The sequence below is a fragment of the Monodelphis domestica genome, chromosome 3 (genome assembly GCF_027887165.1).
Source record: "Monodelphis domestica isolate mMonDom1 chromosome 3, mMonDom1.pri, whole genome shotgun sequence".
NCBI classification, from domain to species: domain Eukaryota; kingdom Metazoa; phylum Chordata; class Mammalia; order Didelphimorphia; family Didelphidae; genus Monodelphis; species Monodelphis domestica.
The window spans coordinates 194,286,025-194,312,668 of NC_077229.1; the positions used below are offsets into that span (position 1 = coordinate 194,286,025).

At 37.8% G+C, this 26,644-nt stretch overlaps 2 protein-coding genes across 6 annotated transcripts in view; one reads left to right on the forward strand and one right to left on the reverse strand.

The window, feature by feature from the left end:
- LOC103096117 (testis expressed protein 56) overlaps positions 1-15,635 on the forward strand; it is a 32,563-nt gene extending 16,928 nt beyond the window's left edge. Inside the window, exon 3 of the mRNA XM_007488020.3 lies at positions 15,129-15,635. Coding sequence (XP_007488082.1) covers positions 15,129-15,414 — 286 coding nt within the window. The 3' untranslated portion in view covers positions 15,415-15,635. The remainder of the gene's footprint in view (positions 1-15,128) is intronic.
- Positions 11,792-26,644, reverse strand: part of ECI2 (enoyl-CoA delta isomerase 2) — a 132,032-nt gene continuing 117,179 nt past the window's right edge. For 3 of the 5 annotated variants that reach the window (XM_056823377.1, XM_001368045.5, XM_007488022.3), the window contains exons 7-10: positions 26,035-26,155; positions 18,719-18,808; positions 17,957-18,100; positions 15,417-15,693 (exon numbers count right to left, since the gene is read on the reverse strand). In XM_056823377.1, the coding sequence (XP_056679355.1) occupies positions 15,538-15,693; positions 17,957-18,100; positions 18,719-18,808; positions 26,035-26,155 (511 nt within the window). In that variant the 3' untranslated portion in view covers positions 15,417-15,537. Of the gene's footprint in view, positions 12,236-15,416; positions 15,694-16,506; positions 16,611-17,956; positions 18,101-18,718; positions 18,809-26,034; positions 26,156-26,644 lie in introns of those variants that run through there. The other 2 variants (XM_056823376.1, XM_056823375.1) reach the window with 2 other exon arrangements.

Consider the following 26,644-nt stretch of genomic DNA (forward strand, 5'->3'; position numbering starts at 1 on the left):
ACTCATAGAATTATTTTAAGGATCAACTGAGATAATGGATATGGAATCTCCTTGAAAACTAGAAAGGGCTATAAAAACAGAGGGTATAGTATCATTATAATGGATTAATGTCAACAAAGGCATCAATTTCAACCTTACCCTAAGCAATATTTCAATAGATCTGTGATTTTATTGATCTAGGTAATTTCTCCATTGCTACAAATGCAACCCTTCCATGTACCCCTATCCTATGCAAATCTTGTTTATATTCTTCCATAGATCTTCCAGGAGAAGTTACCCAAAGTTCTAGAGGCTATCTTCTAGTATTGTAACATGTCATGAGTAACGGTGCAGTACTCTGGTTGTCTGTATGCTATGTCTTGTGCTTTTAGGGGAGAGGTACACAGTTGCTTGTATTTCAACAAAATTACTGTATACAAAACACTTAAAGTTGAGCATCTTTTTCAGTAAAACAAAAGGAAAAAATTCAAAATAAGAAAAAAAATGCCATTTTTGGGGTAGCTATCCGTAAATGAGATGCTGCAAGTTCTACTGATTCTTCAAAAAGTGCTAAGACTCAAAGTCATTATTGGAAAATAATTTTATTTTAAAAACCTGTCATCTTAAACTGGAAGGATGTCTCTTAAATATCACAAATAAATATGCCAAAGGAGAAGTTATATTGTCAAATGCCCACTTACTTAATCAGTCCAAACATATTAAACCCATCTTTGCTGATCTATTAACCCTGTTGTTTCCTGACTGTGAAAGTAGACAGAAACTTGTTGGTAGATACCAATCATACTTTTTCACAGAGATCAATATAGTTTCATTGCCCAATATAGAGAAGGATGAGGGGAAAAGCTAGAATTCTCTATATGTACTACTATTCAGGAAACTAGCACCCTTCAGCTTCCAGAAGTGTGAGAAAAACCTTCCGTTTTTTTTCCCCCTCATAGACTGTGTATTGATTCCACAGTTTATAAAAGGAGTATGTAAAATAATAAAAATTAATTTGGAACAGAAATGGATAAGGTAATTCCTGTTCTCCCTGAAAAAAAAAAGAATTTTTTTGAGAAAAAATTGTGAATTTTGAGTTTAGTGTTCTAGCTAGCTCAAGGTCTTTCTTTCCTCAACTTCAGTATATATTTTAATCCTCCTTCAACTAGCCTAATTTCACAGTTCCACAATTTGCTCATTTCCCAAAACTTATTCCTCCAAACCACTGCAGTTAACACATAGAGATGATCATATCCTTGATTTTGTTATCATCTACTAATGTTATATTTCCATGTTCATTGAACTGAAATCCCTTTATCTGATCATAATCTGTTGTCATTCCATCTTTCCCTCGGTCTTGCACCTTCACTTTCTTGTACACCTTAGTTCTTAGTTTAACCTTGCAGTGGCTACATTGACCTATCTTCCCCATCTTGACTTCTTGGGGAACTTGTTTAATTCCACTGTCCTTTTCTCTCAAGTTCCTTGCCCCCTTATCCAAATACTAATCTTGCCCTGCCAAGTCCCAGCCTCAAATTATTCCCACTATTTGTTGTTTTTTGCTCCTTTTCACATGGTGCAAATGAAGTTGGAAAAAAAAAATCACAAAACTATACTGACTAGGTCCACTACATATTTATTACATAATCTCAACTGTACTCTCACTGCAACAAGGTGATCCTTTTATCTTTGTTGATTCACTATCCCATTCACATGGGTTTTCCAAACCTTTTAATCCCTCCGTAAACATTTCATGGCTCCTACTCCACCACATTTTCTGATGAGAATCTTGCCTCATGTTTCACTAAAAACAACTATAGTTCTTCTTCAAGAGCTCCCTCATATTTATCTTCAGTTCTTCTTCATTACTCAGATGTATTCTGCCACTATTTACTCCTTTTCTCTTGTCTCATATGAAGAGAAAGCCCTTCTTCTTGCCAAGGCTGGTCAATCCCCTCTGTATGTGCTCTTGATCCTGTCCACTCTTGTCTTCTCCATTAGGTTGCTCATTCTCTCATTCCTGCTTTCTTATTGTTCTTCAACTGCTCTGTGTCTACTGGGGTGTGAAATAGAAGAATAAACTGAAGGAAAACTATTACTTATTGAAATAGAGAGGTAAACTGAGGGAAAACTTTTTTTCTTATATAACTTTTTATTTATTCCTCTACAACTTTTTTCCTTTTTTAATGTCAGAGTTCTACAATAACATCTTTTTTTATTTGATCATTTCCAAACATTATTCATTGGAGACAAAGATCATTTTCTTTTCCTTCCCCCCACCCCCCACCTCTCCCATAGCTGATGCGCGATTCCACTGGGTATCACATGTGTCCTTGATTCGAACCCATTTCCATGTTGTTGGTATTTGCATTAGAGTGTTCATTTAGAGTCTCTCCTCAGACATGTCCCCTCAACCCCTGTAGTCAAGCAGTTGCTTTTCCTCAGTGTTTAAAACTGTTTCTTTTACAATGACTGCTGTTCTTTGGCTTTGACTAGAGAGAACTGCTACAGGGAACCTGATGCTGCTTATTTGTAATGGAGGTAGAACAGAGAAATGCTGAGGGATGCTGCCACACAGAAATGCTGGTACACAGGGGATACTACTCTAGATAGATACTGGAGGACACTCTGGGATTTACTCTGGGATTCTGCCTATTGATCCCTACTGATTGCTGATGGATCAATCTATTTCCTAACGTCCTTCCTCCCTCACTCCCTCCCTTAACCAACCCTCTTCTTTTTGCTTCCCTCACCTCCCCAATCTTCTTGAAGCATTTGCTTCTTTCTTCCCTCCTGAGTGAACTATAAAGATACTCGCTTTCTCAGTCAAGGGGTTTATTGGGATAACAGGATGGGAAACTGAGGTAAGAGGGATGAGGATTTCCCTGAACTACAGGGATAATTTTAGGAAGGTTTGAGGAAATATTCCAGTCACAAACTGTGACTCTAAGACAGTTAGGGAGATGGAGGACAACTGTTTGAATCTTCTTTCTTCTTCACCAAGAAGTCTCTTCTTCAGCCTGGCTTGTCTCTTTTCTCAGCTTCAACCCCAGAGAAAACAAAGTTCAAAGTCTCTAAGGTTTTCCTGGCCAGCTCAACTCTCAAATAGACCATCAACTCAAAAGCCGTTTCTTTTTCTTATCAGCTTCAACTACCCAGAGTCAGAGAGACAGAGACAAAGTCCAAAAGCCAAGTTTCTCTTCTCAGTGTGGCCAGCAAACCCCAACTGCCACTCCTGGGAACATTCCGTTGGAATCTTCTCTTGATTAACAGCTAGAGCTAGATCTCCAGCCTTGCATGTTGGCCCACAAGTCCTGCAAAACCTCTCTCTCTTCATGTCTCTATCACAGGTGTCTATCCCAAGCATGTGAAGATTTCTTCCAGTGGAATGGGTGGATGAAAATTTTTTCCAACAGTCATGAAGGCAGCTGAAGCAAGTACTGCAGAATACTTAGACCTTGGTCAGTCATGGAAAATGCCAAGATCATTTACTGCCACCCTGGCCATTGCCAAAGGTCCCAACTTTTTTTCTTGCACTAGACTTCAATGCCTAGAAGAAAGAGTGAAGCTGTTTGTTCAACTCTGCTTCAAATAAATCCAATTTCACATGCAAATCAAGACAGGATCCCATGATGTTATAACAACTGGCCACAAACTCTCGTGTCTCCCCATTCTCAGAAATCACTCACTTGATCAGTCTGTCTGAATTAGCTATCATTCTATATCCATCTTATCCCTTCCATGGCAAATTTCTTGAGAAATCTATTATCAGTGCTTCCAGTTCTTTTCTCTTCACTTTCTTCTTAACTCTAGTGTGGCTTCCCAACTCATCATTTACCTGAAGCTGCTCTCCAAAGTTACCAGTGATCTTAGTGGCTTAATCTAATGACATTTTCTCAATTCTAACTCTTCTTAACTTGAGACTATAACCTTTGACACTATCAATCTCCATCTTCTTGTAATGCTTTTAATGCTCTGTTCTCTCTAGCTTGTTGGGATACTATTCTCTTTTGGTTCTTCTGGCTATTTGACCCATTCTGGATATTCCTTCAGGTCATACTGTTATGATAGGAATTTGGTGAGGAATGAAAAAAAGGGAACATATAAAAAATTCAGATTTATTGGTTGGGAAAGGGAGGAAGGAGCAGGGGTTAGGAGAAATTCTACAAGTTATCTTACTCTCTAATGTCTATAAATCTATCTAAAACTATTTTATTAAGCTAAGCAGTAAATTTCCCCAATAACCAAGTCTCACACATGGAGTCCAATCAAAAGGGCCAGAATATGCAGTTGGTTAGTGTTCAAACAGGTCCAGAGGTGAAATCTGTTTTCAATCTTATTTACTCAAGCTGCCAGTAGATTCAAAAGATTCCTCTCTTCAGCTGGTCTTAGGAGAAACATAAAAGTGTTTTTCAAGCCTTTCCAATCAAGGTCCTTCCAGGAGAGAAGTGTGCCATTTGGGACATTAGAACCTTTCCCCAGATCTCCAGCCCTAGGCTCCCATGTGACTCTTAGTCACATGCTCCTGTCAATCACTCACTCTGACTTATGCACCACTCAGTTTGTTGCAAAATGTTCTTTCTCTAGCACAATACCCACTTACTGTGAATATCTCTGTCCTGGCCAGCTTCTCTTCTTCTCTACTATTTCATTTGATGATTTTATCATCTGTCACATATTCAATTATCTCTATTCAGATTATTTTCAGATCTATTTATCCAGCCCTAACCTTTCCCTGATCTCCTGTCTCATATCTCTAGCTGCCCATTAAACATCTCAAACTGGATGTCCCAAAGAAATCTTAAGTTTACATTCAAAACTGAACTCATCTTTACCCCCAAACCTTCTCCTCTCCCTAACTTCCCAATTACTATCAATTACTATCAATATCAAACCATTACTACATCCTCCTCCTTGAAACTTTGGTTCATAACCTAGGGTGTCTTCCTTTACTCTTGAATTTACTACCAATCAGGTAGCCAGTACTGTCAATCTACCTTTGCTACCTTTTTGCATATGCCCCTTTCTCTCTTCTGACTGCCGCCATCCTGGCACAGTTCCTCATCACCTCATACTTGGTCTATTATAATAGAATTCTGGCTGGTTACCTTGATTTAAGCCTTTCCCCTCTCCAACCCATTATCCATTCAGCTATCAAAATAATATCCCTACATTATAGGTCTGACCATATCATACATCAACCTTCTCATTCAATAAAATCCATTTTCTCCTTTTTAACTCCAGAATCAAGTAGAACATCCTCTATTTGATTTTTAAAATCCTTCATAATGTGACTCTTTCCTATCTTTTCAGTTTTTTTAATACCTAACTCCCCTTCATATACTCTTCAATTCAATGCCACTCATCTCCTTGATATTCTTCAAGAGAACACTCCATGTCTTGACTCAACATCCTCACTATTCCCTGGGCCTGGGATTCTTTTCCTTCTTATCTCTCATTCCTGGCTTCTATGGCCTTTTAAATATCTCAGCTCAAATCTTGCCTTCTGCAAGAAACCATTCTCAGTCCTCTTTAATCTTAGTACTTCTTTTAAAAATTATCTTCAAATTCCCAGCTATATCTTGTTTATACATAGTGATTGGCATATTCTCTTACCTTTTATATTATGAACTCTGAGTCTGAAGATTATTTTTGCCCTTTTTATGTGTCCAGCACTTAGTATGGTTTTCTGAGATATAAAGGGTACTAATAAATGTTTATCTACTTTGAACATAATGAAAGACCTTGAGATAATAGAGCAAATGAGCACAAGAAACAAAACGTCTGCAATTTTGCTCCTAGGAACTAAAGAAAATTTAAAATATAAAATGATGCTTGGAATCTATCTGTGCTTTTCTTTATTCTTCTCTTCCCTCATCTTCATCTTTTCCCACTTTCATCAAGGTCCTTTTCTCATTCCTATTTCCCTCCTCTTCTCCATTTTTCATCTTCTATATTCAACATCAAGTAATACATTAAGGAATTTGGCCAGATATCATCTTTGATGACTTGCATTAGCATGGCTAGTGAATCAAGCAAAAAAGCTATCTGGTCCTTCATGTTCCCTCTCCTGGCCTCTTTAATCTCTTTGTCTCCACTCCCCACCTCCTTAAGCATTTGCTTTGCTTAAGACTAATCTCTCCCTTGATAGACCTGTTTCTTATTGTTTTCCTTTTCCCCTTGTTTCCCCGCTGAATTCAAATGGATGTGAGGCATAAGTGTTGACCACTCCACCTCAACCCTTCTTCCTTGTTTGTAAGATTATGTAAGATAATTTTTGTCATCTTTTCTTTACCTTCCTCCTCCCTAGTGTCTTTCTCTTCTCTTCCTTTTCCTCCCTTTTCATTCATCTCTTAAGATCATCAAAACATTATATACAACCATTCCCAGGCTTCTAATTAAACTTCCTCTCTGATATCCTGTCATTAATCTTCTGATAATGATAGAGTTCTGACAGGCTATGTGTAATATCTCCTCCTATAAGAATGTGATGGTTTTATTCTTGTTTAGTGTCTTATGATTGCTTGTTCATGCTTACTTTCTTATATTTCTTTTGTTTCTTATATTTGAATTTCAAAGCCTCTCTATATTTTTTGTTTTTTTCCCCATCAGAAATGTTTGGCAGCCCTCTACTTCATTAAAAATCCATTTTCCTCCCCTGGAGGATTATACTTAATTCCTCTGGATAAGTTACTCATGGTTGTAAGCCTATATCTTTTGCCTTCTGGAATATGATATTCTAAGATCTCTACTGCTTTATATTAACTAGCTGCTAAATCCTGTGTGATGCTGACTATGGCTTCTAAGGGTGTGAATTCTGTTTTTTCCCTGGCTACTGCCATTTTTTTTTAACCTGGAAGCTCTTAATTTTGTCTTTAATATTTCTGGGAATTTTCATTTTGGGGTTTCTTTCAGGAAAAGACTGGTGAATTCTTTCTATTTTGTCCTCTTAGTTCTTCTGCTGCTTTCTTGGTATACTGAGTGTTGTGTTCTCTCAGGCTCTCAGGGACCATTCAGACTGGGAATCTGAAAGGTTTCAATACTCCCCAAAGTGGCCTGATCCAGGGTAAACTTTGGTCACTGCCCTCCTGATCTGAGTTTGCAAGTTCCTGATCTGGAATTGGGTCTGAACAATAGGTCTGGGATCTTCCATTTGTAGTTTCAGTAGTCTGCTCTAGGACCTAGCTGGAAAATTCTGCAGTTTCAGTCTGACAGAACTGTAAACTAACTCCCATTTGTTCTGGGATTTCTACACTGATTCTTCCCTTGCAGGATTCAGATGAAGCCAGAGGCAGGCAATGAGAACCTGCTTAGCTCCCTGGGTCAGAGTCACATAGCTGTGCTTGTTTCTATGCATGTTCCTGGCTTATTGCACAGGTCAGGGCCAATGACTCTGTCTTAGTAAGAGATTGGGAGCTCCTTGTGCCCTTCAGTCAACGTGAGGGCTGCCTTTTCTCTTTCTTTGTATGCCTTAATGCTTGGCACAGTGCCTGGCACAGAGTAGGCACTTAATAAATGCTTATTGACTTGACTTGCTTGGGAACCATATCTAAGGGGGCAGTTAGGTGGCTCAGTAGTAGATAGTTAGGTCTGGACACAGAAGGTCCTTGGCTCAAATCTGGCCTCAGATACTTCCTAGCTGTGTGACCTTGGACAGGTCACTTAACTCCCATTGCCTAGCCCTTACAGCTCTTCTGCCTTAAAATCAATATTGATTCTAAACAGGTGGTTTTTTTTTTAAAGAAGAGAAAGAAAGTAAAAGAGAAAGAGGGGGAGGAGGTAAGGAGGGAATGAAGGAAGGAAGAAAGAAGCAAAAGAAATAAAAAGATTCTAAATAAAAGAAGCCACATCTAGGCAGAGGTCTCCCATCAGGCTGATCTGGAATTGGGTAGTGTATGGCAAAGCTGCTAGCTAGCACCTATCCTTGCAACTTGCACAGTATCTTCTTAACCATGCTGCTCAGCCTCCATCCTGGATTTTTTAATTAGGATGTGGTCTGGTGCATTTTTAGATCTTTGTGGAGGTGTGCTGAAAAACTAAGCTATACTTCTTTCAATTAACCCTGTCATCCTGGCTCTGCCTCTGGCTACTTTGTTCTGATTTGAAAATTTTGTCCTTTGTCCCAGACCTCCATTTGACCTCAGTTCCTTTTCAAAATGTATTTCTGGGGGCAGCTGGGTAGCTCAGTGGATTGAGAGCCAGGCTTAGAGATGGGAGGTCCAAGGTTCAAATCTGGCCTCAGTCACTTTCCAGCTGTGTGACCCTGGGCAAGTCACTTAACCCCCATTGCCTAGCCCTTACCACTCTTCTGTCTTGGAGCCAATACACAGTATGTTTTAAAAAAAATCAAAATGCATTTCCACTTTCATTAAGATTGGGGAGAACTTTTTTTTTCTCTATTTTTAAAATAATTTAAAAAATATTTTATTTTTGTAATTATACTTTAAAAATATTTTTATAATAAAATTCAATTTAATAACCTGATTTAATGCTTGCCTCATTTCTCTCTTCAACAATAGACAGTCATGGATGCTTTATAAACGTAGTAATTGATAAGTTCAGCTATTTTATTGCTTTTGAATTGTCTCTTGATCATTGGTTATCCCTTCTTATTGGCATGATTATTCCTTCAATCAGTCTGTTTCATTCTGTATTTCATCAGTCTGACTTATTGTTCCCAGCTGGGCTTTTCTGAGGGGTAATTGGTTCTGTTGTGGTTGATTTTTTTTACTGATTTTGGTCACTGGTACAGATGTGATTCTATCTCCAGGCTTCCTGGCCCTGTCAAATCCCTTTGCTCTCTTTGCCCTAGGAGTGATGACCCTGCAGCCTCCCCCTGGAGCTTCTAGAACTCTAATTTCTCATCTTAAGGGGTGGGGTGGGGTGGGCTCTGAGGCTGTGAAGAGAAAGGATAGTTGAGATTACTTTTTTGGCCTCAGAATTCTGCTCTTCTAATTGTTCAAAACTCAAATTAGAGCAGGAGGTTCTTAACTTTGTATCCTAGACACCTTTGGCACCCTCTGGTGAAGGCTATAGACCCCCTATCCAGAGTAATATTTTTTAAATGCATAAAATACATAGTAGTAGTAGAAGAAAGGAAGCTAAACATTTTGAAATAAAATGATCAGATGTTTAAAAAAAGAGAGGCCAGGTTAAAAAACTGGCTTGGACTGTACTAATTCAGGATTTGAGAAATTATGTGATTTGCTGAAGCTAGACAGCTACTAAGTATCTAAGGAGATTCAAACGGGTTTTTCCAATTCCAAGTTTAAGACATCATTCACTGTGCCAGGTTCTCTCTAAATGAGATCCTTAATGCCAGGTTTTAAACACGTCACCTTGTAAATATGCTGTTTTCTACTTGTGTCATCAGGTATCTCTTCTTTGCCTTTTGGGTCAATACCATACTGAGTCTTTAATGACTTGGGGGTTTCATGGTTTGTTTTTTTTCTACCGAACAAATTTCTTTATTTTATCTGACTTTCAGAATGAATGTTCTCTTTTATATTAACTGTCTCACCATGCCAGGAGACATACTAAGCGAGAACATTTGCATTAAAAAAAAATGTGCATTTTTCATGTATTTGTTTTTTCCTGTCTGGATTTGTTAGGTTAGTCTTTTTTTGAGTAGACTTAGATCTTCTTGAGAAGGGTACATCATGTTCTGGACTTGATGCAATCAGGATCCTGTTCAGTACTTCCTCCCAGGTATACGTAGTCCTAGATCCTGTGAGGGGCAGGGAGACTCCAAAGAATAGGCTTGTCTGCTATCATCATTCGTGATTGGGGATCTATTGCTTCTCCGCCTGGGTTCATTGATCCAAATGTTACAGTTCAACTCATAAAATATTTTTTTCACCTTCTTGACTTGCCAACATTCACCTCTTTTACTCATCTTTTACCTCATCTTTCACTTTAGGACCTAAACCTCATACATTTCCCTTTCCTGGATCCTCTTGGAATGGATGTTTTATTATTAACCAACTTCTCTTCCTCCTTTTCCTCTCATGTTCTTTCCTTTCTCTGGTGTTCTAAGAAAGCTGGTTCCCTCCAGAAAGCATTAAATTCAAACTGTCTTCTGCAGCACTCATTGCACCTTCTCTCATACAGTCGACACACAGGTCCTGAAGAAGGCAGAATACTGCTTGGTTCCCTTTGCCACTACCAGTCTTCTGATACCACTATTTTGCAACCTCTGTTCTTTTGAAAGTCTCTCGATCCATATTAACCGAATATAGACCCTGGTGCCAATTATTTACTGACCTCCAAGTCATTCTCCTTCCTTTCTCAAAGAATTCAGCACTTGACTCAGTATTCCTTTCTACCCTAACCCTATCATTATTCTAGGAGACTTTAATATACACATGTATATTCCTTTAAATGCCTTGGTGACTAGTTCCTCAGTTAACTGCGTTGTGAGGGGGCACAGGGGATAGAGTGCCATGCCTAAAAGCAGAAAAATCTCTTCAGCCTCAGACATTTACTAGCTCTTTGACCCTAGGCAAGTTGCTTACCTTTGTTTGCCTCAGTTACCTCCCTTGTAAAGTGACCTCGAGAGGGAAATGTCAAACTACACCAGTATTTTGCCAACAAAACAAAAAACCACCCCAAATGGGGTCATGAGGAATTGGACATGACTGAAAATGACTAAACAACAAATTCTTTCATTGAATCTTATCCACACAAGGAAAGTTATTCAATTGATCTTGACATGACTATCAAGAATTCACAAATTCCCTTCAGTGATTATAATCTTTTATTTCATCTCTCCTATGTCTTTTTCTTCCTAAACCTGTTCTTGGACCTCACTACAACCTCCATTCTCTCCATCAATTTGGTTTCACTTACCTGACTTCCAAATCTTGGCCCTAGAGTTTGATGCCACACTGTCCTCTAAGACCTGATCCTGTGTCTAATCCTCATTGAAGCCTTGTCAACCCTCTGCCTCCTCCTAATTGCTCTCTTCTTCTAGTCCCTCCCAACTTCCACCAATTCTCCATTGAGGTGCTAAAGTAAAATTCCTAAAAGGATGGGATTTCCCCTCATGCACTTTTCTGTCCTGTTTCCATCTTCCATGTCATTGCTTTTGTACAGGCTATCCTCCATGTCTAGAAGGTATTCTCTTCTCACTCCCACTTCCTAAAATCCTGACTTTTTTTTTTTTAGCTCAAATGCCACCTCCTATATGAAGCCTTTCCTAATAATCTTCTCCACTATTAGTATCTCCCCATCCAAGTTACTTCTCATTTATTTTGTTTAAACTTATATATACCCATGGTGACCACCCCTATAAAATGAAAGCTTCTTGAGGTGACAGACTTTCATTTTTTGTTTTTGTTTTCCATGGTGGGGTGAGGTGACACAGTAGATAGAGTGCTGGACCTGGATTCAGGAAGACTCATTTTCCTGAGTTCAAATCCTAAGAAGTGGATAACCCCAGGCAACTCATTTAACCCTGTTTGCCTTAGTTTCCTCATGTGTAAAATGAGCTGGAGAAGGAAATGGCAAATCACTGCAGGATCTTTGCCAATAAAACTCCAAAGGGTTCATAAAGAATTGCACACAACTGAACAACATCTCATGATGCCTGGCTTATAGTAAATAATTAATAGATTAGAAAATTAACTTTTGGTTAGAATAGTGAACACCTTTGTTAAACATTTACTAATGACATTTTAATCTGATTTGGACTGTACTAGGGAGAGATAAGTTGGATGTCTCTGTTCTTGGGCATGGAGAATAAAATGTTCCCCGCATTTTCACTCTGCTCACCACAATTAGATTTCTAGATAATTAATAATATCAATGACTCACATTTATATAACATTTTTACTTGAAACTTTGTAAGGTAAATCCATTTTTTAAATAGGGAAATGAAAGCTCTGAGACACTTAGTGACGTCACCAGTGTTAAGGTAGGATTTGGGGTAAGGGAAACACAAGAGGAAAAACATAGATAAATTCTGATTTATTGTTTGGGAAGGGTAGGACAGGAATAAAGGTCTAGGAATATACTTACTTTTATACTTAATTTAAAAGATTATAACTCACTAAACTATATTTCTAAGCTAAAACCTTAGCTTCCCAAATATCCCAATCTCACACCAGGAGTCCAAATCAAATAGGGCCAGGATCTTATGTTGTTAGATGTCCAAGTAAGTCCAGACTGATGCTGCCAGCAGCTAGATCCAGAAAAACTCCTTCCTCCATTGATCACAGGCAAAATCCTCTTCAAGGTCCTTCCAGGAGAGCGGATTCTGAGAAGTCATTGGGCATAGAATGTTCCTAGATCCCAAGGTTCAGGCACCCATGTGACCCTTGGTCACATGCTACTGTCAATCATTCCCTAAGATTTGCATTTCTCAGTTTTTGCAACAGTTTTGCAAATTACAAACCTTTTCATCCTTTATCACACTGGTCACAGGGCTAGTAGCAAGAGGCAGAATCAGGGTTCAAAACTGTCTTCTGCCTCCAAGTCCCAGGCTTTTCCCAATGTTAGAACACATTAAAAGGGTCCTTCAAGCTGGTCTTTGTGTTTTTTAGAGGATTCTAAGGCTCCCAAAGGTTAAATAGCTAAAGTCACATAAATAATGGCAAAGGCTTAGAACCTCGGGGTCCAGACTAATGTCTGGGTAACAGAGAGGCAGGGGACAAACTGGGAAGCATAGCTTGTGATTCAGTGTTATTGGGGTAAGAGGTGGAGTAGGGTCAGAGGCTGCTGTGGCAAGCACAGTGGGCTTGTGGAATTGGCCACACGGAAGCAGATGACCATAGAATCCTCCCCAAGTCTGGTGACTTTAGGAAAGGGCCAGGGGACTGAGTCCAGGAGGAGGGGCTGAGCAATGGGAGGGCAGAGTGTCAAAGGTGATGTAGGCCACATAAATATAAGAAGGATCCTCCACAAAGTGTTATTTATACATTTCTTTTAAGACTCACAGATTTAGAGCTGGAAGGGACCTTAAAAATCCCCTTGTGGAATTCATTCACTCTTCTATATGAAGATATGGAGGGCTAATGAAAGGGGGCCATTTTGCCCAATTTTTCCCAGGATACAGCAAGTTGCACTGGGTTTCAGCAACAAATCTGCACCAACTATAGCTTTACAGAGCAGGCACCTTTCTCTCAAGGACTCTGAATTAGCCTAATGCACGGGGGTCAAAGGTGCCCAGGAGAGTCAGGTTCCAAGGGCTTATCCATATGGAGGTGCTGGAATTCTTTCATTGCATTTGAGTAAAGATATCTTCAAACAGGAATGCATCCAAGCTGTGTGACTGGGCAAGTGACCTACCCCCCACTGCCTATTGCCTTTACAGCTCTTCTTCCTTTGAACCAATGCCTCGTATTGATTCTAAGACAGAAGTTAAAAAAATAACACAGGAATGCATCCAGAAGAGATGACATAGTATAGCAAAAAGGATGAATGCTTTGTGAAGGGAAGTAGAGGGGACTTGAGGCTCGAGGGAATATGGAAAGCCCATTTTTCTTGACTCCTGGAGGCTGAAGCAATCAATGGAAGTTTAGGAGAGGCAGATTTAAGTAGACCATAAGGAAAACATTTTCCTCACAACTAAGATTGTCCAGAAACTGAATGGACTGCAAGCAGAGGCTGAATACCACTTGAAGATGCTTTAGAAGGGAGTCTTGTTGGAACCCAAACCCTCCTCTACTCCTAAGTTTAGTCACAACAGCCGCTGTCTGCTTTGAAACTTGTACCTCTCAGCCTAGGGTCCATAGCTGCTCCATATCACAGAATACCACCCTTGGGTACAGGTCCCCTCCCAGGTCACCTTGGATCTGTGACTCAGAACTAGGGAATGTCCCACAAAGCTGCCAGTGGGCACCTGTTGTTTTTTTCTTTAAACCCTTACTTTCCATCTTAGAATCAATACTATGTATTGGTTCTAAGGCAGAAAAGTAGTAATTGGTAGACAGTGGGGGTTAAGTGACTTACCCAGGGTCACACAGCTAGGAAGTGTCTGAGGTCAATTTGAACCCAGGGCCTCCCATCTCTGGGCCTGACTCTCAATCCACTGAGCCACCTGGCTGCCCCCTGTTTTTTATTTATTTTTTTAAATAAAAAAAATAAGTCCTTATCTTCTCTCTTAGAATCAATACTGTGTATTAGTTCCAAGGCAGAAGAGTGGTAAGGGGTAGGCCATGGGGGTTAAGTGACTTACCCAGGGTCACACAGCTGGGAAGTGTCTCAGGCCAGATTTGAACCCCAGACCCCCAACACTGGGCCTGATTCTCAATCCACTGAGCCATCAGGTTTCCTTTGATGCCTGTTATTGAATCTTTCAGTGCTTCAGTATATGACTGAGGCTTTCAGTGCTTCAGTATATGACTGAGGCCTTCTCCTGACCCAGTGAAGAGCCTCCCTGGGATTTTCATAGCTGTCCATGGCTCTCCCCTGCCCCTAGGGTCCACAGTTCTTTCTATCACCCTATGTCGATTTGGACTGGAAAAAAATGACACATTATGACTTTTTCTTGGATTTCCCCATTAGTATTTAATCTGGTGCATTTCCAGATCTGTTTGGAGGAGTTTGTGGGCCATGGAGAGCTCACTGCATTGATTCTTGTTACTCTGACATCTTGGCTTTGTCTTTCTCACATCTTGTTCATTTATGGAATACACCAGATATCTTGAGGTCCCTTCAATTTTTTTTAACCCTTACTTTGGTTTAGTAGCAATTCTAAGACAGAACAGTGACACAGGCTAGACAACTAGAGTCTGGCGACTTCTCCCAGGGCACCCACCCAGGAAGTATTTGAGGTCAGAGGCTGGCACTCTGTCCACTGTGCTACCTCACTGCCATGAGGTTGCTTCAGTTTTGAGATTCTATGATTCAGGCGCCAAAATTATCTATGAATAATTTCCAGTGGCTGAGTTCATGCATCCAGTATTCATCCTATAGTAAATTCAAGCAGGTAGCTGGACAGAAGACAACAGCATCTTGTGTACCTTATTCATATGAGACCAAATTCAACTATTGGGAAACACCATATGATAAATATGTTAATAGTTATTAGTTAACAGCTATTAACCACAGGGTCCAGATTTTCTTTTATTCCTTTTATTTATACTGTGAATGACTGTAGTTGATTTTTTTTTTGTAACATCACTTTCTCCCTTTTATTCTTATGCTAGATGGCTGGAAAGAAATCTGAGACCATCGCTGACTCAAGAAATGGTTACTGAAGTGTTGTTAGTATTTGGCCCTATTGAATCAGTTACTTCTATGGGACAACGCAGTGCTCTAATTATATTCGAGAACATAATTTCAGCTTCCAGAGCAGTATCTGCTTTTCCTCATGATGGAATACTCAATAGGATAAAGTGTATTTGGTTCTATAAATACATGGCAAAAGATAGGAAATATAAGTGTGGTGGGAAAAGAGTTGTAATTAAGATTGAGGATGTGAATCCACAGTGAAATGTAATCATCAGAACTGTAGTTTAATAAAGGCACACGGCACCCTGAGTTTGGCCTATGTATCTTAAACAAGAAGAAATTAACCATCGCTTCAGAAATGTTTGATCTTCATTTTCAAAACAATCAGAGTTTCGACTTTCTATTTAAGAAGTTTACAATGGCATTCAGGCATTCATCAGAGGTAAATCGTGTTTGAAGTAAATTACATTCTTCCAAATTCACTCTGTGTAGTGTTTCTTTTTCAAAACTTCGAATTAACTGTTTTGATTTCTTCATAGACTGTAGAAAAATGAAGACAAACATAAGATAAATATATTTCATTGTGAAAGGGAATTTTTTTATTCCCTTTGTCTATTTTAAGCTAATCAGGAACAAGTCACTAACAAGAGAGTTCACACTTACTTAGTCATTAACACTTTAGTGACTTACTAAGTATTAAGTAGGGGTACTTCAAATTTCTGATTAACTTAAAATAGACAAAAGGAATAAAAAATTCCCTTTCACATCATCCATTCATTTAAGAAAAAAAAATTTCTTGTTGAGTACCCATAATGTGCATGTTCCTGGGCCAGGTGCTATAAAGGGTACAATGAAGTGGACCAGCTATGGTCTGTATTTTAAAGGCCTCTCTGATTTAATTAGGGACATATATTGATATATAAATATCTGTATATAAATTACTATAATAAAAAGAAGTGTGCTTTAAGTGCTAGCTCATTTGGGGTTTTCCTCTCCCCTGTATGCTCCAACATCTCATCCTATTAAATCTTTAGACACAGAGTTGTATAAATAAACATTGAGTCACCTAGCTATTATTATTAAAATATTTTTTTAAATTAAAAAAAAACAAATGATTTACCTAATAAATCTATAAGACTATTACTTTAGGGAGCTGTGTTATCTGCCTAGAAGTCACCAGTGGCAGCTCTTTTGTCTTAGGTTCATTTTCCCAAAGGACATGAGTTTTTGTTTCCACTTGCCACCTCTGTGGCCTTTCCCCAACTCCATCTCTGATAAATCAATGGGCTGTATAGTCCAAGAAAGGCCCCTGCATCACATTTTTGCTCCTGCTTACAGGACATGAAAACATACCATTTCATTGATTTTTCAATACTATTCTGATGGAAGAATCCAAGTCAACTCAAGGTAAAAATGGTTTTCTCCATTTGCTGAATTAGGAGTATAATTACTAGAAACTGAGGTAGGAAAAAGGAGGAAAATTATTTTTTAAAACTCACACTTTAATAAATGGCAAATAACTAAAAATGAAGGGGCTGTCTATCCACTGGGGAATTCTGAGCAAATTAAAGTATATAAATGTGATGAAATGCTATTAGGCCAAAAGAAAAAGAAGAAAAGATCTTAGAATAAACTGAGAAGGCTCATATGAACTTATGAGAGTCACTGAGTTAAAACCAGGAGAACAATTTGTATAATTAACATCAACACTGGAAAGATAAGTTACTTTGAAAGATTTAATAATTCTCATCAGGATTCCAGAAGACTGATGATGAAGCAGGCTACCCATGTCCAGACAGGGAGGTGATGGACTCAGCAGGCAGAGACATCTATTTTTTTTTAAATGTGAACAATGCAGGAATTTGCTTTGCTTGTGGTTTTGTTTTTGTTTTTTTTTTTTAATAGAGAGGGCAAATGATAAGAGATAGAAAATATAATTTTTTCTTAATTAAAAAAAGATAAAATTTTTTAAAAATGGTCAAATGGCCAGCAAAATGAATGAATAAAACTATTAGTCAATATATTACAAAGTAAAGGCCACTTTTTGCTGCTTACAATTACTAAAAAAAATGTTGTGACCTTCTTTTCTAAGAAGAGATTTCACAGGGGTGAGTAGGTCGTTCGGTGGACTGGGAACCAGTTCTAGAGATGGGAGGTCTTGGGTTCAAATTTAGCCTCAGACACTTCCTAGCTGTTTGACCCTAGGCAAGTCACTTAACCCCCACTTCCTAGTCCTTACCGCTCCTCTATCTTGGAACTAATATACAGTATTGATTCTAAAATGGAAGGTAAGAGTTTATTAAAAAAAAAAACAGGTGCCAATTAGCTGCTTTGTCACTTGCAAAAAAAATTAATTATATATGACATTAAATGGCATGTGGATGTCCTTTAAATAAAAAATTTTAAAAGTGTAAACTGGTATTGGAGCCATGACATTGTCTGGTAGTATCAGAAATAGAGTAACTTTACTTCCCCTACATACTCCCAATTACTGTCACTAAAATAACAAATAGCTGCATGTTTTATGCAAGGAGAACTAAATGTTTCATGTATAACTCAAGAGCTTCTAGTTATATCATAAGATTGTAATTTTAGGTTTTCTGAAAAAAACCTTGTAGGTTGTTGATTTCAAGATTTGACATAATACTTGAATGGCCAAAGGTAAGATCAAAAGCAAATATCAAATATCAAGCCATTCTAAGCCCTGTCTACCTTTTCTTAATCTTTCCATGAAGGCAAATTTCCTCCCTTTTCAGAAAGTTATTTCCACGGGCCTATATCATGTGAAAATATGAACACTTACAACTGGGGGCAGTTGCGAGTATGCTTTCAATCTGGTCCAAACTTCTTTCTGAAAAGTGCTCTCAGGAAAAACTTCAGTAACGAGTCCTCGAGCATAAGCTTCTTGGGCTGTCAGCTTCCTTCCAAAAATAAGTATCTCAGCTGCCTAAATTTCAGAGCAAGATGAAGATATTAGCTTGATGAAACAAACATACAGCATCAGGTAGTGGGGCTGAACTATCCTCTGTGGGACTTGGACATCTGCTTGACATAATCTTCACCTCTCTAGAAAGGGAGCATTGTGTGAGAAGCAGGGATGGACAAATACTGAGCTTGATCTTCACTAATGCTCAATTTTTACCCCAAAAGATTTCTTATAAAATTCCATGAGCTCCCAGGAGGCCTTTCTTGTAGAAGGGACACCCCTTAGGAATTCTGCCCCTTGAGTCAGTCCGTTTATCAGTTTGTCTGGCCTACTGAGCAGATAGTCAACACCTGATTAACTGCAAGGAACAAATATATAAAAAGTGGAACCCAAATTCAGCTGATTATCATTCGTACCTGGAAACCAATCTCTATTCCAGAGAGGTACCTACTCACTGGAATTTCTACAGCTTGCAGGCAAATACCCAAATTCCCAAGGGGTTAGTTCTGTACCACTTTTCAAAACAATACATGCTATTATTTTATACTGAAAACCAATGACAAAATGTTTAAAGAAGGTGGTATGTAACACATTGGGCTTATTCTCCCCATGCCACTCACCAATACATCAATGGTTTACCTTGACTGAACCCATTATCTTTGGAAAGGTAAAAGAAGAACATGCCTCCGGACACAGGCCCAGATGAATAAATGGCGTATGAAATGTTGCCTGTTAAAACAAAAACAAAAACACTCTGACTTTTCAGTTGCCTTCATCTATCTATCTATCTATCTATCTATCTATCTATCTATCTATCTATCTATCTATCTATCTATCTATCTATCCATCTCGTTCTCCCTCTCTCCCTTCCACCCTCCTCTCTCTCTCCCTCCCCTCTTCTCTCTCTGTCTGTCTCTCTTTCTCTGTCTCTCTGTCTCTGTCTCTGTCTCTGTCTCTCTTCCTCTCTGTCTCTGTCTACCTGCCTGGTCTGTCTGTCTGTCTATCCATCTATCTAATTTTATTTTTTGAGACCCTATATTGCCCTTGCTGAAAGCACAACAAGGCTTTCTCTCATTGCTGGGTGGCAACAACCCTTTGACCCATTCTGTTTCTGACATGGGCTGGTTTGTCCCTCTTTGGGCAGCCTAGTGTTCCCCTGTTTCTCTGGAAGTGGGAGGTGGGGGTGGGGGAAGAAGTTTAATAATATTGGTGCCAGAATTAGTATGATACCTGATCTGCTTTAGCCCTATTAAACTCAGAACTCCTGTCACCAGTGGCAGTCTTCCCAATAGTAGTTGCCACAGGTGTGTGCCAACCTCATGCCCAGTCAGTTGGTTTTAAATGATTTATAGTTAACTTGAAAATTGCCTAAAACATAGACATGGGAATTCTTAACACTCTTCTTAGGTCTTGAATTTTTTTTGGCGATTCAAAAAGAATAAAGTCTTTGTGAATTTCAAATGACAGGGAAATAATTTACAACAATTATGATTATAGTCTAAGCTTGATGCTTAGATTTCATTTAGATTATGATTAGATACATGGGCTGATTTTTTCCCCCTTTATTGAAGGTTCTTGAAAATTTATAGTTGACTTAATGAGTAAGCCAGAGCATTTAAAATCTTCCTCAATCGTTTTTCAGATGAAATCTTATGTTAAAAAAAATATGCTCCTTGATTAAGTAAACCAGACAGAATTGCAAATAGATAGATATAAACAGAATATCTCAACTATAGTTATGAAGAGATCAGTAATAGATTCTGATTAGATAGATACTACTCTTACAATAGAATAAACACAGGGCACACACACTGTGGAGGAACTTGGCTTCAAAGACTGATTTTTGGGGGAGCGGTATATTTACTCCTTTTTTAGTGTGTAGGAAGGAGGTAGCTGGGAGATGTGACTTTTGCTCACATAGAGAGAAATTGGAATTACAGAATTTCAGAGATGGAAGAAATTGAACAGACAAGAATGGTGGAATCTTAAAGTGTGTACAGAAAGAAGAGAAGAGAGCCCAAGGCAGAGCCCTGCCCACAGTTAGAAGTTATGATATGTCAGCAGAAGAGGTTTGTCAGACAGGCAGAAGGAGAATCAAGAGATAGCAGCATCATGAAGCCCTAGAGAAGGAGGAGGATCTAGGTGGAAAAAACTAGTCATCAGTATCCCAGGTAGTTAAGAGGTCAAGAAGGAAAAGAACTGAGAAAAGACTTTCCAATTTGAGAATTCATAGATAACTGCTGATTTTGGAGAAAGCTGCTTTAAACTGAGTGATGAAAAGATGGAAGTCAGATTGCAAAGGATTGAAGAGTGAAATCAAGTAGAGACAATGTAAATACAGATACCCTTTTCTAAGATTTAATTGAGAAGGGGAGGAGTGATATACAGAGGATGGTAAAAGGTAATGAAAATTTAAGGGATGTTTGAAAGCAACAGGGAAGGGACCAGTATACAGGCAAAGGTTAAGATTAGAGAATGAGACTATCACATATAAAGATTAAAAAAGAGTTTATGATCAAACAAGAGACAGAAAGGATTGCTTCATGGGAATAAATTGGATGAATTTGATTATATGAAATTAAAGAGGTTCTGTATGCATAAAACTAATGCAGTCAAGATAAGAAGAAAAGCAGAAAATTGGGAATTTAAAAAAATTTCTGATAAAAGTCTCATCATTTCTCAAGTATCAGAATTGAGCCAAATTTATAAAAATAAAAGTCATTCTCCAAATGATAGATGGTCAAATGATAAGAAGAGGCAGTTTTCAGAAGAAGAAATCAAAACTATCAATAGTCACATGAAGAAATGTTATAAATCACTATTGATTAAAGAAATGCAAATTAAAACAATTCTGAGATACCACCTCACAGCTATAAAATTGGCTAACATGACAAAAAAGGAAAAATGATAAATACTGGAGGGAATGTGGAAAAATGGATATATTAATGCACTGTTGGTAAAATTATGAAGTGGCCTAACCATTCTGGAGAACAATTTAGAACTATGCCCAAAAAGCTATAAAACTGTGACTATGTTTTTGACCCAACAATACCACTACTTGGTCTATATCCTAAAGAGATGAAAGAAAAACGAAAAAGAACCCATAGGAACAAAAATATTCATAGCAGCTCTTTTTGTGCTGACAAAGAATTAGAAATTGCGGGGTTTCCCATCAATTGGGAAATGGCTGAATAAGCTGTGGTATATGATAGTGTTATAGGTAAAGTTAAATGTGTATGACTTTGTAGACTGACAGCAAAGGGCAGAGTTATGGAATTCTGGGTAGAGCAACTGCTGTTGGAGAGTGACAGTTAAGCCTAGGGCTGTGGCTTTTTCCTCTGGGTGGACCTGAGGAGAATTAGTTTTTTCCCTGTGGCATTTGACTGTTTGTTCTTCATATCCTACCTGCTGTTTGGATTATCCTGTACCTGTGGGCCTTTTGACACCAGCTGAGTTCCTGTACTGCTCTTGTGATAACTAATAGCTGATCGTGAGACTGTCGCTGGGCCCTGTCAGACTTGTACACAGACCCTTTCCCTTAGATTTTCAAAGGGGGGAGGCTTAGTGTTAGCTTTGTTAAAAGTATAATAATTTGGGGTTTATATAAAGAATATAGGAATAGAGTAGGGAAACCACTCAGAAGCAATCTCTGTGGAGAGATTTGTAGATCTGGGGAGGTGTAGATATTTATTATTAAAGTATATCCAAATCCCTTCTAACCTGTCCTTATTATATTAAACACCTGTTATTTATAACATAGTGTTCTGTGTCTGTGTCTCATCTCAGGGTCAGGCTCTGTCTGCACTGGGCTTGGGTAGCTTTCCCAAGAGCCAGGTTACTCTTCTGAAACTGGCCCAAATTAACATTCAATCCCATCTCCAAAATTACTATACTTAACTAAGCTAACACTAAATGTCCCTTTGATAATCTAAGGGAAAAGATCTGTGTGCAAGTCTGACAGGGCCCAATGATAGTCTCATGATCAGATGTTAGTTACCACAAGAGCAGTACAGGAACTCAGCCGGTGTCAAAAGGCCCACAGGAACTGGATAATCCAAACAGCAGGTAGGATATGAAGAACAAGCAGTCAAATGCCACAGGGAAAAGACTAATTCTCCTCGGGTCCACCCAGAGGAAAAAGCCACAGTCCTGGGCTTAACTGTCTCTCTCCAACAGCAGCTGCTCTACCCAGAATTCTATGATTCTGCCCTTTGCTGTCAGACTGCAAACTCACACACATTTAACTTCACCTATAACAATAGTGATAGGATACTACAATGGAAATTATGAGCAGGATGGTTTCAGAAAACCTGAGGAAGACTTATGAAATGATGAAAAGTGGAGTAGAAACGGGAGAACACTGTACACAATAAGAGAGATACTAAGGATGATCAGTCATGAAAGACAGTGACCCAAGACAAATTCAAAAGACCCATGACAAAAAAATGCTATGTACCTTCAGAGAAAAAAACTGATGAATTCTGGAATGCAGATTGAAACACACTTTTAAACTTTATTTTTCTTGGAGTTTATTTTCTTTTGCAACATGGCTAAAATGGAAATGTTTCCCATGATTTCTCATGTATAATTGATATCAAATCACTTGTTTTCTCACAGAGAGGGGAGAAGCAGGAGGAAGAAAGAATTTGGAACTCAAAAAAAATTTTTTTAACCCTTATCTTCTGTCTTAGAATCAAGACTCTGTATTGATTCCAAGGCATACTCCTATGGGGGATCTTTCCTAATCCCACAAATTCTATTTTTTCCCTTCTTAGCTAGAAGCTTGGTGGTTCAGTGAATAAAGTCCCTAGTTCTGAAGTCAGGAAGACATGGCTTAAATTTGGTCCTAGACATATACTCACCTGTGTAACCCTGAGTAAAGTCACTTAACCTTTGTTTGTCTCAGTTTCCTTATCTGTAAAATGGGAATAATAATAGCACCTACCTCACAGGGTGGTTGGGAGGACCGAATGAGATGATATTTTTAAAGTGCCTTGCAAGTTCTATAAGTCTTAGCAATTATTCTAGGATTATCTTGTATTTATTTACCCCTTTACTTGTATCTACTCTCTTCCCTACCTTTGTAAGATTTTTGGGATCATAGGTTTTGTTTTAATCACTATAAAAATAATGTTAATGATTATGGATACAAACTGATCTGATACTCTGCTTTCTGTGCTTACACATATCTTCATTTTATATAAATGAAGTGAAGCTCATAAGTGAATTCTTCTTTAGGGCCAGGCACATGGATGCTAAGGAGACTCTTGTTATAAAAAAATAAACTTTATTGAGAATATATGGATATAAAAGGATTTCTAACTCCAAGGGATTCTAACTCCACACAAATAAAACTCCCTGGTTCTGCAAGGAACCCCATCTCCTATTTCTACAGGCTACACTGATCTTTCCTGATCTAACTAACCCAAATTTTCCCTATTCTACAATAAATTAATACTATTTTCCTTATAAGAAGTACATAATTCTTAACTTTGTCTCCAAATTATAAAAATAACAAAGGCCAGCTGGCTGGGCCTCAGCAAGAATCAAGTTAGGAGTCTGAGCCTTAGCAGTCTCAGAGTCCAAACCAAAGACCAGGTCTTTCTTTGGTCTTCTCAGAGATAAAACAATTTATGAAATAGCAATTGATGATAGTTTTCCTAATATTGAACCAGCTCTGCATTCTTGGTATAAATTCTACCTTGTTACAATGTACGAACTTTGTGATCTATTAATATAATCTCCTGACTAGTATTTTATTTTAAAATTTTGCATCAATAGTCTATAGTTTTATTTTTCTGTTTTTGCTTTTCATGGTTTAGGTATCAGTACCATGTTTGTGTCATAAAAGGAATTTGGTAGAACTTTTTCTTTGCCTGTTTTTAAAAATAGTTTATGTACTATTAAAATTAATTGTCCTTTAAATGTTTGGTAGAATTCACTTGTAGTTCCATCTAGAGCTGGGTTTTTACTTAGAGAGCTAACTGATGGCTTGTTCAATTTCTTTTTCTACAATAGGGTTAATTAAGCATTCTATTTCTTCTATCAATCTGGGCAATTTATAGTTTTATAAATATTCACCCCTTAGACTGTTAGATTTATTAGTATTTAATTGGGCAAGAACTTCCCAATAATTGCTTTAATTTCCTGTTCATTGATGGTGAATTTACCTTTTCCATTTTTTGATATTGATAATTTGGTTATCTTCTTTCATCTTTTTAAAAAAAATCAAATTAACCAGGAGTTTATCTATTTTATTGGGTTTTTCATTTTAAAAAAGCTCCTACTTTTATTTATTAGTTTAATGTTTTTCTTATTTTTCCTTTTATTAATCTCTCCTTTGATTTTCAGAATTTCCAATTCAGGGATTGTTTTATTATTTTTCTTTGTATCTTCAGTGAACATGATGCCTAAGCACAGAAGAAACATTTAATAAATATTTATTGATTGGCTGCTTAAAAGCATTATTTCTGGCAGTGGTCTACAGGCTCTGGTTGAATGGACTCTTGATGAAGAGATAATCAGGCATAGTACCTGAGGTATTGCATGTTCTACATGTTCAAAAAAACTATCTTTATGGATCTTAAGTGGAATACTTAACAAAGAACAAGAAATTGTGTAAGCAAAAAAATCACTGGGGAAGTAATTATGTGAAATAGATTTAGGCTCTTAAAATTAACTAGAGTCTATGCTAGACTAGGTTAGACTAATCTAGGAACAAAGTACTATCGTAGAAAAGGTGAACTTTTGGGGAACATAAAATCTCTAAATAGTTATGTGAATTTTCAGTAAACCAGTTAAACTTTATGGGTCTTGGGGAAACGAGGAGTCCAAAGAACCTGGGCTCTGATTTAGCCTCAGACACTTCCTAGCTGTGTGACTCTGGGCAAGCCATTTAACCCTCATTGTCCAGCCCTTACCACTCTTCTGCCTTAGAACTGATATTAAGACAGAAGGTAAGGGTCTAAAAAACAAAACCATAGGGCTCAGTTTCCTTCTCAGTAAAATGATGGGGCTTGATTACATATAATAAAAATAATAATGAAACTAGCACTTAGTGCTTTAGGGTCTGCAAAGCACTTTAATTTGTTATTCAAGGCAGCAATAGGTCTGTCACATAGTGGGTACAATATAAATGTTAGCTATAAATAAATTATATATGTCTCACCTCCCTAATAGCTTTGTTATGATAATCAAATGAAATGTTTGTTAAAAAAGTTTTTAGCACAATGTTTGACACATAATAGGTGCTTTATAAATTCTTCTTCCAATGCCTATTTTTCCTTATCTCATATTTGATTTTATTATATAATCTTTAAAGTTGATTATAGTTCTAACATCTTATGGTTCTAAGGTTTATTTACTTAAGAGAAGTGGACAATAAATTGATCTCATTGCTTTTTCTTTCATTCACAATTTTCATGACAAATCTTCATATTAAGCACCATGCTTATAAAGCAGTATAAGAACTGAAGAAAAATGAGTTTTTCTTGACCTTGCAATGTATATCTTTTACAACATCCTGAATATGGAAATATGTATTGCATGATAGCACATGTAAAACTTATGTGTCATGCTACTTTGGGGAGTGGGGAAGGGGAAGTAGATAACATAGAACTCAAAATGTCAGAAAACAAACAGTAAAAATTGTTTCTGTAGGCAATAGGGGAAAAATACAAAAGACCCCCAAACAAAACTGAAGAATGAATAGGCTGACGAATATTATTGACCAGAATGCCTCACTAAGAAAATTTGGCTGATTTTTAGGGAATAAAAAAGGAAAAAACACCACCCTTCTTCCAAACAAAATGTTATTTTTTATTACAATTGTACTTAGGAAATGAAAAAGTCTAAATGTGGCCACTAAAATTCTGTGCAATTCATTCAGTAACCATACTCCTGCTTCAAAGAATTATATTAAAAATAACTTAAAAAGAGAAGTAAAGATAACTTACCCTGTCAGTTGCATATACGATGTCAAATAGCCCAAGAAGTGTAACTGAGATTCCTATAGCTGGGCCATTTACCAGTGCAACTAGGGGCTTGGAGAAATCTATAAAATGGTCAATAAATGTCCTAAAGCAAAGAAAGAAAAACAATGGACATGATTTTATACACACACACACACACACACACACACACACACACACACACACACACACATATATGTTTTCCCCCCCAGAATGTCAATAATGAAGTTATATAATATAGTTGAAATATTTCTAAGCCTGAGTTAATGGTTCCTTGTGACTAGCTGAAGAAATTCCAACTCATTAATTTCGAACTTTCTTTGGTCTTCCGCCATATACATTTTTGACAGTCGTCTAAGAAATGTTAGGGCATCTAACATTGGATAATATAAGTCTTGCTCAGGTCTTCCTTTCAGGTTCTGACACACAAAGCCTTTAAAAAATTACTTCTGTGTGGACAGCTGGGTAGTTCAGTGGATTTAGAGCCAGGCTCAGAGATGGGAGGTTCTAGGTTCAAATCTGGTCTCAGACACTCCCCAGCTGTAAAAATAAACTCGAATCCAGGACTTCAACTCCCAGAAGCCCTTGCTCCACT